The 11,895-nt window shown below is 35.9% G+C and overlaps 1 protein-coding gene across 2 annotated transcripts in view; it reads right to left on the bottom strand.

The window, feature by feature from the left end:
* Positions 1 to 5,758: 5,758 nt before the first annotated feature.
* Positions 5,759 to 11,895, bottom strand: part of LOC124595105 (annulin) — a 479,413-nt gene continuing 473,276 nt past the window's right edge. For both annotated transcript variants that reach the window (XM_047133702.1, XM_047133701.1), the window contains exon 14: positions 5,759 to 7,475. In XM_047133702.1, coding sequence (XP_046989658.1) covers positions 7,301 to 7,475 — 175 coding nt within the window. In that variant the 3' untranslated portion in view covers positions 5,759 to 7,300. The remainder of the gene's footprint in view (positions 7,476 to 11,895) is intronic.

Below are 11,895 nucleotides of genomic sequence, written 5' to 3'. Positions count from 1 at the left end.
TGCATTCAGTTTCAAATGCCATTCCTCAAAAAGAATGTCTCCTCTCTCCAGGGAATCCCATTTGAGTTCTCAAAGTATTTCCATGATAGTTACTTATTGATGGAAACCACCAGTAACAAATCTAGCATACAACCACAGAATTGCTTCAATCTCTTTCTTCTGTCAGACCTGGTGGGGGTCCCATACATTTGAGCAGTACTCAAGAATGGATCACACCAGTGTTCTATGTGCAGCCTCCTTTACAGATGAACCACACTTTTCTAAAAACCCTCCTGATAAACTGAAGTTAACCATTTACCTTCCCCATGACATTTCTTACATGTTTGTTCCATTTCACATGACTTTGTAGTATTACACTTAGATATCTGATCAGCCTGACTGTGTCTAGCACACTACTAAGATTTATTTTTCTACTCATCTACATTAACTTACATTTTTCTACATTTAGAGCTAGATGTTATTCATTAAACCAATTATAAATTTTGTCTAAGTCATCTTGTATCCTCCTACAGTCACTCAATGATGACACCTTTCCTTACACCACAGCATCATCAGCAAGCAGCCATAGATTGTTGCTCACCTTGTATGCCAGATCACTCAGATGCAAAATGTACATTGGCAGCAGTAGGAGCATTTTGAATTCAGCCTCAAATGCCATTCCTCAAAAAGAATGTGTCCTTCCATCCTCCCATTTGAGTTCCCAAAGCATCTCCATACTTGCATGTTGATGGAAGAGCAGTTCTATCATACTTGCTGGGTCACTCTTGATGATAACCTGATGAACACATGCCATCAAAAATAATTTACTGGATCCTATTACTTAAGAAGTCTTTGAGCCACTCACATATCTGGTAACCTGTTCTATATTTGGAAATCTGGAAATATGTAATCTGCCTGTTACCCCTCCTTCCTGATTAGATTAGATAGATTAGATTCAATTTTCATTCCATAGAACCAAAAATTGAGATGATTCTCATGGGTGTGGAACACGTAGCACAAAAACATAAAACATTTGAATATAATACATACTACCCTGATCATTTTTAAGGAGATTGTCGGAATAGACAAATAAAATGCAGTAAACTGGACCAACTAATATTTACAGAATTAACACACTGTGAGATTTGGAACACTGTTATGCACTGTTAATAAATTTATCATACGCAAAATACCTAATCTTGACTGTTGTGACCAAGTGCTGTCCAAACTGAAATCTAACAGATATTTTTACTTAAGATGGCTTAACAGTCTCTATTAAGATATTCATCTATGGAATAGAAGGAGTTGCCTATCAAAAAGTCTTTCAAACTCTGTTTAAACTGTGCTTTATCTGAAACCAAGTTTTTAATGGTTGCTGGCAATTTATTGAAAATTCATGTTCCTGACTGAAAATGTGTGCTCACAGGATGTCATTTGAAGAAAGGGCAAGCTGAGTTTTGCATGGTCAATGCTTTCTAAACTGTGCTGATTTGTTTTTTAGAAGCTTTTCAGTCTCAAGGAACTTTGTTATGTTTGAACTGAGAATATGTTCAAGAATTCTGCAGCAAACTGACGTTGGTCTGCAATTTTGAGGGTCAGTTCTTTTATCCTTTTATACACAGGAGTCTCCTATGCGTTTCTGCAATTGCTTGGAACTTTGTGCTGGGTGAAAGATTTGTCATAACTGCAGTCTAGGTAATGGGCCAATGCTGTATCGTACACTCTGTAAAACCAAATTAGGATTCCATCTGGATCCGGTGAGTTATTAGTGTTCAACTCTTTTAGTTGCTTGTCATTACCAGGGATTACTGCATCCTCCATACATGTTTCCATGTGATATTCAAATGACAGAATGTTTGTGAGATCCTCCTGCACGAATAATGTCTTAAATGTGAAATTTACGACATCAGCTTCACTTTTGCTGTCTTCTATTCTGACAAGAGATCAGTCAATGAGTGACTGAACAGAAGCCTGCAACTCACTTAGTGATTCTGCATATTACCAGAATTGTTTTGGGTTCTCCAATAAATGCTTTGCTAAGATATGTATGCTTGGTGCATCAATCTTAATACAGATACACAAGTCTCTACTAACTTTTGCGTCATCATTTGTGCATTCGCTATTGTACCAAGAGGGCAACAGATTTTGCTTCCTTTCCATTTTCTGAATTTTGTTATTAAACCATTGTGGGTCTTTTCTGCCCTTGATCCACTTACTTCCCAGAGTACGATTTAGAATCCATTTAAACTTTACCCATAACTCTCCACTTTCATCACACTGGAACTAAACGATGTCCATTAATTGTCTAACTTCAACTGCTTATCTGATCTTTCTAGCAAAAATACACTGCTAGCTTGATTTGTTAAATTCAGTAACCATCATCACTATGATGGCATCATGGTCACTAACACCTGTGGCTATAGTGACACCATCAATAAGGTCACATCTGTTTGTAGCTACAAGGCCTAAAATGTTTCCATTGTGTGTGAGCTGTCATACTAACTGCTCAAGACAGTTTTCAGAAAATGTATTCAAAAGTACACTGCAAGACTTCCTGTAGGCTAAATTCACCTCCAACTAGTATTCCATGATCTGGATATTTCTGTGCCACTAGCCATAGACTTTCTTTGAATTACTCTAAAACTATCACAGCATAATTGGGTGGCTGGTAAAACCATCAGTAATTACCTCAGTTTCACCTATTGACCTCCAAATCTTTGAACACATTACACTCATCAATTGATATTACTATGACAGTGTAATCATTCCCCACACGTGTCTTTTTAGGGTTGCATTCAGCCCTGAGATCACTTTTATGGATGACCACGTCAAACAGCACAGTTGGAGGAGCTCTTTGAATTAGAGACTATTCAGCAGATTACCTGTTCTGCCTATTTTGCAGACTTAAATCTCATCCAGTACATGTGGGATGCTTTGGGAGGGCATACTGCATCACTTTCACATGAACCAATGACCACCCAGCAGCTGGCCAAAAAAAAAAAAAAAAAAAGAAATGGCTCTGAGCACTATGGGACTTAGCTTCTGAGGTCATCATTCCCCAGAACTTGGAACTATTTAAACCTAACTAACCTAAGGACATCACACACATCCATGCCCGAGGCAGGATTTGAACCTGCGACCGTAGCAGTCACGCGGTTCCAGACTGTAGCGCCTAGAACCGCTCGACCACCCCGGCCGGCGCAGCAGTTGTCAACCACACTGGTGGAGGAATGGAATGCCATACAACAAGAACATGGGGTCATGTTGCAGAACATCATTGTTGTCCGTGGCTATCACACGCCCTATTAAGAATCATTTCCTGCTGTTTGTAATGTCCAGGGAGCATCATGAATTCCAGTGACTTCAATGTAATTATTGTCTTTGAATGAAAGTGTCATTTCTGCTTCTGTTGTTGCACATTTATTTCACATCTCTGTTGTAATATACTGTAGCAGTTCCTTCTATGTATGGTCCAAGTTTCGTTGAGCTTTGTTACTTGACAGTAACACAACATGCAAACATTAGGCATGTCCTTAAGTTTTGCATGCCAGTGTACTACAAATGATGATAAATAATCAAGCTTTTTGGTGATGACATATCTTGAAACATTTTTCTACAAAAAGACCTCTTCTTACAAATCTGACAATAACAGCATGATTCATGACATTTCTGTTCAATGCGCACTCTGTACTGCATTACTGATTGCACTTTCTTCTCTGTAGTGGATGAGGCCTCTAAATACTGAAAAGTGCATTTTATTGTAATTTTCTTCTAGCATCTTATTCCATGTGATTCAATAGCCATGGCCAAGGAGCAGCAGCAGCTTCTTTTTATACACAAGATATAGTTTATTTTTGTTCTCACTTGCTTATGAGGAGAAGTGAACTGTGTTGTTGATTTTACTGTGCTGTCTTACATGTTCTAAGTATTCTAAGCTTTTGTACTGCATTTGTGTTGCATGAACTTATTTTGGGGAGTAGCAAAAACCAGAAGTAGTGTAGCAGCAGAACTTAGGTCACATCCAGCAACTGCTTATTGTACTATATTCTTTGTGATATAAATCAACATTGACCAGAGATTGACAGGGACTGTGGCTGTTGTGTATGGATGCAGGGGAAATAGGCCACTGCCTGAAACAGCTGGAAGCTGTGTTGACCATGGTCAAGAGGCCTCAGCCTGCTGCCCTGGGCTGAGGTGGCATTGGGGTGCATGAGATGAATGCTTTGGCATATCTGGCATGCTTTCTCTTCATCAAGGCTTACCAATGTACTGAAATATACCTGATACAAACCAGGATATTTAGAGGATCACCCGTGATAATTTGAAATCCTGCTGAATTCTGTTTTATATTGGCTACTCCATCATGTATATTACATGAAGAAATTTTGTTCATTCTATGTGCATGGTGTAAAAAGACATCATGTTTTAAGCATTTCCTTGCAGATTATCACTCCTGTATATATTTTCTATCATAGTATGAGCTACTTATTATTTTCAATTAACGGAATACACATATGTAAAAACATGAATGTAAATATAAAATAAGAATTTAAAACATAAAACAAATATAAGTAAAATAAATAGTTATAATAGTAATGAATGTTTAGATATTTTAATCAGATATGTTCAAAATACTGCAACAGCACATTGTGTATAGCTCAATTTCCAAAAAAATGGTATTTTAGAAACCAGCTTTATTAGACGGCAATGTATGTGGCTGGAAAACTTCTTTAATTTGTGTTGGAACAAAAGTTTTCATTTTTCAGAATTAATTAATGGTAGCGGGGTATTTTGCAAAATTTCAAAATGTTACAAAATTCAATTACACAGTTTTCAAGAATATTAATTATATATTAACTTTTACCTGAATAATGTTTTCTTATACCTTGAAGATATTCCCCCTAAACCTAAAATACCAATTTTTTGGGGTGTGTTATATACCATTAAAGTGAAATTGGTCACAAATAAAAAAATATATGTTGTACTATTTTGCCACCTCCGTCAACCACCAAGTTCCATCACAATTGCTTATTGATACTTGGGAATATTCCCTTGTCATATCTCCTTGACTGTGTGTTGTACAATGATATGTGGACACTGTCTGCAGATGGTGTTGTGCATAGAGTTAGTAGTAATGAAGTAATAAATTAAAATGTCTTTCTTGATGCTGATATTTGACTGCATGAACAGCAAAAATGTAGTAAGTAATAAATGTTTCCCCTTTCATTATTTTGTGGATGGTGTCAGCAAGAAAAAATGTCATAAAAATTTGAAGTTATGTATAAATTTTGTTGGAAGTCACTAGGTGCTCTCATTCCTTAACACTGGACAAATGAAGTCCACATTTTTGTGTGTCATCAGTTAAGTCACCTCAAGAGAAACACACAGTTTCAAACTATAATCCTTACATGTTGAGCGGGTTCCACAGCTATCACTATATGCCACATCTCTGTCTCCAGATACTTCAATTGCACCATTCTTCCTTGGCCACACTTTCTGTGGTCTTCCTCTTCTTCTCCTTCCAGGAGGTTGCCATGAAAGTGCTCTCTACTTGTCTTACTGTATTAAATTTTTAACACAAGACTGTACCTCTTAATGACCAGATTATGACAGCATTTTAATTTTTTTAATTCAGTCAGTAATTCCATGAATTACTGAAAATTGAATTTTTGTTGCCCTATACTGTAACTGGTGCCTGATTACAATTTCTGGGTTACAGGGTAGTGTTTTAGTAATATAGATGTTATGATGTCATTTTTTTAAAGCAAAATAGGAAAAGAACTTTTAAGACAAAACATTTATTTCACATTTGGTACAGAAAAATAAATGCACTACATTTTCATAGTTCTTATGGCATCATAATGAATAAGTTTGTTAAATGGCAGTTTCATACTTTTTCTACTGTTGATAAAAATGTAAATGTCTACAAACTTATTAAAATATGTATCTGAATAAAATAATGAGTCATTAAATATAATATACACTGAAACATAACACAAACATAGCTATAAACATCTAACATCAACAACAAATTTCACTCTCAGACAGACAAACTACGTATATTTAATGAAGCACACTGTAGAATCACATGATTAGATTACTAAGCATGTATTGAAGACAATTTGTTCTTCATACATGATCATTTCTTGTTACTGTACTAATGAATAAACTGAAAATTTCTGGTGTTGTATTTTAAATATTTGTCAATGATTTCTTGCTGGAATGAAATTTTACTATTAACTATATTTCAACTAATTTCTTGATTTTGTTACAGTTCTTTTCACTCATCGTAGCTACTCACATCTGGCTACAGCTGTCTTCTCATAGACATAGTTAATTTTATTATACATCTTATAAAAGTTGCCCTGAGAATATAAAATTAAATGTTATTTTACAAAAAGGCACCAAAAGTAAATCTAATTACATTATAGTAGCTACCAGATGTTTAATGTAACACTCAGCTGCCTTTTACATAAGTGCAACAGGTCAGTTTAATGTGTTTCTTGTTTATAGGAAAACTCCATACACTGATATCAAAACACATTAATATATAATAGAAACATATTTTTAAAAAAATGTATCTTTAGCTTGACATTGTTTTCAAGGCTGCACTTTTTCTACTATTTTGAACATCTGGATCATGCAGATATAAAAACACATCAAAAAAGTGTTAATGGAGTACTTTAAATTCTCTTCCTGTAATATATAAATAAAAATAAAGTTCTGATGAATATATGACCATATATTCATTTAATACTGCCTAAAAGTATTTTAAACATTCATAGAAATAAAGCTTTATACTGAATGTCAGCATGAAAGACATAAACTTTGTTTCCTTTCCAAGTGCTGCTGACAATGTATGAAATATAAGTAATAAACTGCATCAAAAATAAATTAAAGATTAATCTCAAGACAGTACTGTTTCCATTATTTTGATGAAATCAAATAAGGAAATAAGTAAACTTTATGAAATATCAGACATTCAATATCATGGCATCATCTTGAGCTTTGAGACAGTAGCTACCAACATGGTTAGCTGAAATCAAAATATACAATAATGTGCAGGGGAAATGATGATGTGTGACTCGATACAAAATATATGTGATGTTAATGAAAAAAGGAGGAATTTGGCAGATAATAGCTAATTTAGTTCCTAATATATACTACATTACTAACAAATGTTGAATCTGAAACAGCAGTCTTATTTAAATAATGCATCCCTCTTATGTGAGATGTTCTCTCATATAATTCTCCAAAGCAATGCAAAAAATTCCTTAATGTACTTGAATGTCAAATTGCAGATCTTTAAATCTGGCTCTTCTTAAGCTGCATTTCCAGTACCATTCACTTCTTTCTTGGGTTCAACCATGAAATTAAGGAATCCATCCACATCATCAAGCTCTTTTGATGAAAATTTTGCAGCAATTGTTGCCCGGCCATCATATTTTGGTGTAAATTTAAAGTTGACTGATGCCTCTTCACCGGGAGCAATGTTCCTAAAAACAATAACAATTTTTTTGTCATTCACTGGAAAATAGGAGTGAACATTATACATTAAGTAACATTTATTTTTTATAGCATTTCCTTTATCATATTTTGGTTAAACTGCATTCTGACGTTTTAAGTGGCCTTGGCAATACCTTTGCTTGTGTGTATCATTAAATTATACTAGGAAAATCAAAATATGAAGGCCTTCAAGGAATCTGCCTTACATGGTTGGTGCCAAATCTTAAAAATCGAATGCAAAAGGTGATGTTGAGAATTTATATGGCAATAAAGAAAGAAGAGAAATGAGGTTCAATACTTTCTCCAGTCATCTCCTTAACGTACATAAATGGTTTGCCAAATGCATTGAAGAACTCCTTGAAAAATGTGATGGCTCCTGATGATGTAAGTGGAAAGAATGGAAAGCAAATTGAACAAATCATTACAACAACTCTCAAGTTTATTGAGAACTAGTCACCACTCAGATTCCAATAATGTTATAAGAATATAATGGACATATTTTGTATATTACCTTAGTATACTAATTATATCATGTACAAACATTCTAAATTAGACCAAGGACAAGATCCTTTTAATGTCAGATATGCAAACAAAGTTATAAACTCCACATAGTGGATAATGTAATATTAAATGATTCTGAAGTACTAACATACCAAATCCATAGAACTCGGTCAATTGATAGGAACATCTGAAATTCTCATATTCTATACTATGTCACTTGTTTTTGTTTATCAGTCAAAATACATAAAGCTATGTCTGTACGCCCTGAATATTATAAGAATTACTATTATCGATCTTTAAATAATTGTATATGTTTAATGAAATAACAAATTTAAAATAGGTAGACAAATTATCAAAAGATGCTTATTGTGTGAAATACAAAATTACTGTAGAAGATAACTGAAAGTTCTGTTTAACTGTGTGTTGATAAAATGATAGGAGCATTGTGTTTGATTTTGTTCTTGTGTCTAAGTTATGGTTTATTCCACATATCTGGTGTAAATTCAGATATTATTATTGTTTTCTGGCTAATTTGTATGTGTGAAACAAAGAGCAATTTATACTGTCTCTGTATGTGTGTAAAATTGACCTAATGAAGTACTTTTCAATAGTAATCACCAAAAATTGTAAGATCAACAGTGGTGCAGTTGTTTGAAAGTGTATATAAAGATGTGAGTTTAGGATTTGAGATTCACTGTTGAGCTATTATTTGCAATGTTCTGTGTGTGTTGCTCTGTGTCTTAAAAATGTATACCTGTTATTTTGAGTAACACTGCATGCTGATGGGAAGTTTACTGATCCTGTACTTGTCAAGATCACCAGGACATCACATAAGATGCAAGTTAAGCATTTGTTTTACACTATCAATCTGGTCTATACAATTTGAATGGGTCTTATTTGCAGCAAGTTTATATCATTCACTCCTAATAATTCCTAATAAGAAGGTACATCTCATTATCTTGATTTCTTGTGTTGAACAAACCAATGAAAATATGCTATTTAGTATGAAACAACACCAGAGAGGAAAGTTGCTACTCACCATATAGCAGAGATGCCGAGCCATGATAAGCGCAATAAAAAGATTCACACAATTAAAGCTTTCGGCCATTAAGGCCTTTGTCAGCAGTAGACACACATACACACAAGCGCACACACACACACACACACACACACACACACACACACACACACACACACACACACACTCATATAAATGCAACTTGCACACACATCTGCAGTCTCAGAGAGCTGAGACCATACAGGTCCCATCTCCTTAAATTCCCACTTTTTTTGCAGTTTCTTCAGTTTTAATCTACAGTTCATAACCAGTAGATTGTGGTCAGAGGCTACATCTGCCCTGGAAATGTCTTACAATTTAAAACCTGGTTCCTAAATCTCTGTCTTGCCATTATATAATCTATCTGATACCTTCTAGTATCTCCAGGCTTCTTCCATATATACAACCTTCTTTCATGATTCTTGAACCAAGTGTTAGCTATGATTAAGTTATGCTCTGTGCAAAATTCTACCAGGCGGCTTCCTCTTTCATTTCTTATCCCCAATCCATATTCACCTACTACGTTTCCTTCTCTCCCTTTTCCTAATATCGAATTCCAGTTACCCATGACTATTAAATTTTCGTCTCCATTCACTATCTAAATAATTTCTTTTACCTCATCGTACATTTCATCAATTTCTTCATCATCTGCAGAGCTAGTTGGCATATAAACTTGACACCTTGAACATATGGTAATAGAGTGCTGTTTTGTGCTTCCTTCTGCTCTTCTCTATTGCCTTCATTCTTTGTCACCATAGTTTTATCTATTAGTTTCATCCCATAATCGTTGGCACCAAAAATGGACTTGAGGTTTTGTAGTTCATTCTTTATATGTTCCTTATCACTGATCCTGTGAACCCTCTTGGTTAAAGGGTGCAGGGTGGATTTCTTCTCTATAGGGTGATGATGATAGGAGGCAGTGCTTGTCAGTACTAGTTTGCTCCTATATACTCTATGGCCCAGTTTACCATCAGGCTTTCTGTAAACTTCTGCATCGGGCAAAGGCAGCACCCAATTCTTTTCTATCTCCATAGTGGATTGGATTCTGCTGTGCTGCTGGTTGAGGTGTTGGTGGAAATTTCATAGCTCTTCCTCTCCATGTTGCCAGATAACAAAAGTATTATCAGCATCTCAGAACCAACATTCTGAGTGTAATGGTGTGGACTGGAACACTGTTTCTTCAAATGCTTCCATGAAGTTGTCTGCTGCAATAGGCAAAAGAGGGGAGACCACAGCTACACCATCTGTCTGTTCATAGAATTCCCCATTCCACTTGAAATAGGTGATCGTTAAACAGTGGTGCACTAGCTCTCAGATATTGGGTGCCACACATTCCTCTAAGATGTTCATGGTGTCTTGTACTGGTACATTTGTGAATAAAGACTTCATGTCAAAGCTAACCATCAGGGCTGTGGCCGAGGTACGCTATTGTTTCAAAAGTTCAACAAAATGGATGGAGTCCTGAATATACAAATTTATGTGGCTCACCAAATGTCGGAGCTTTGGACCCAGTTCCTTTGCTAGACTATATGTTGGTGAATTAATGGTACTCACAGTCGGTTGCAAAGTAAATGCCTCTTTATGGACCTTCGGTACACCATATATATCCTTGGTGCCTGTGGAACTTATGGGATGAGTCCTCTGGCCATATCAAAATTCTTTCTAGTTTGCTTTAGCAGTGTTTGCATCAATGAGATTATCTTGGCCATTTGATCTCCCTTAAGCTTCTTACAAATGGGTTCACTCAGAAGATCCTCCATTTGTTTATTATAATCTTCCATGTCCAACACAACAGTCACATTTCTCTTGTCTGCTCATGTTATTACTAAATGAGAGCTATTCTTCTGCTCTGCAATAGCATGACGTTCCTCCTTGCTGATATTTTGTTTCGGAGGTGAGTCAGGATTTGTAGTGTTTCTTGTCTCTGCCTCTGCTTGTGGTAGATGAGGAATCAAAGCTTCAACAGATTCGATGATGTATTCTTTTGGGACTCGTTTTGGTGCAACTGGAAAATTCATTCCTTCAGCCAGAATTTGTGTCACTGCATCACTTAATGAGTAGCTGGAAAGGTTAACCACCATCTGTTGAGTATCTAGTATTATTCCTTCCTCAGTGATTTTCTGCTGCAGTTTGTAGAGCTTCCTCATCTGATGGATGGCGGTACAATCACTCGACTTTGTGACCTGTTGAAAGGTTAACATGTTGACCTTCTCCCAGTCATCTATGTCCAGCTTCCCAGCAAGGAAGAGGTACAGTTGACAAAGTTTCCTGTTGTTTGTGTCAAGACTTACTTGAATGTGGGGGGATCCTTTCCCACAACAAAGCTTTGCTGGCTTGTAAATCGATATTCTTTGCCTTGCTTGAATTTAAATGGGATGTCAGCCTTAAGAATTTTGGTGCTATAGCAGTGTCCCTGCATCTCTTCAAAAAGATAAGATCATTCAGCAGTTTACCTCTTCTTAGCCACAGTGTTTCCGTAGACTTCCTGCCCATACAGATTGGTTAAATACAAACATAGGCTTCCGTGGCCATTGTCACATTCAATAAAATTTTTCTGGGTTTGTGACCGCACTGTTACTACGCAAAACTGCCATGTTTCAATCGCTGTTGCAAATGACCTTCGGGGTGTTTTTGTTTACTGCTGAATGAGAAAACTTTGTTTCTTATATAGCTGCAGACATGGCTGTAATCTGGTTCTGATAGGCTGTTAAGCATGAAGGTGAGGATGTTAGAAGTTCTTTGTTGGTGTTTTTATTATTTCTGTTCATTGGTGGAAACCTGATGTTTTGATTAGTGTTTGCATTACTGCTTATGATTAGTGGAAATCGGCAAATGGAAAACCAGGCGGCAGT

The sequence above is a fragment of the Schistocerca americana genome, chromosome 2 (genome assembly GCF_021461395.2).
Source record: "Schistocerca americana isolate TAMUIC-IGC-003095 chromosome 2, iqSchAmer2.1, whole genome shotgun sequence".
Lineage (NCBI taxonomy): Eukaryota > Metazoa > Arthropoda > Insecta > Orthoptera > Acrididae > Schistocerca > Schistocerca americana.
The sequence above is the reverse complement of the archived record's forward strand: the minus strand, read 5'-3'. Positions and strand labels throughout refer to the sequence as shown.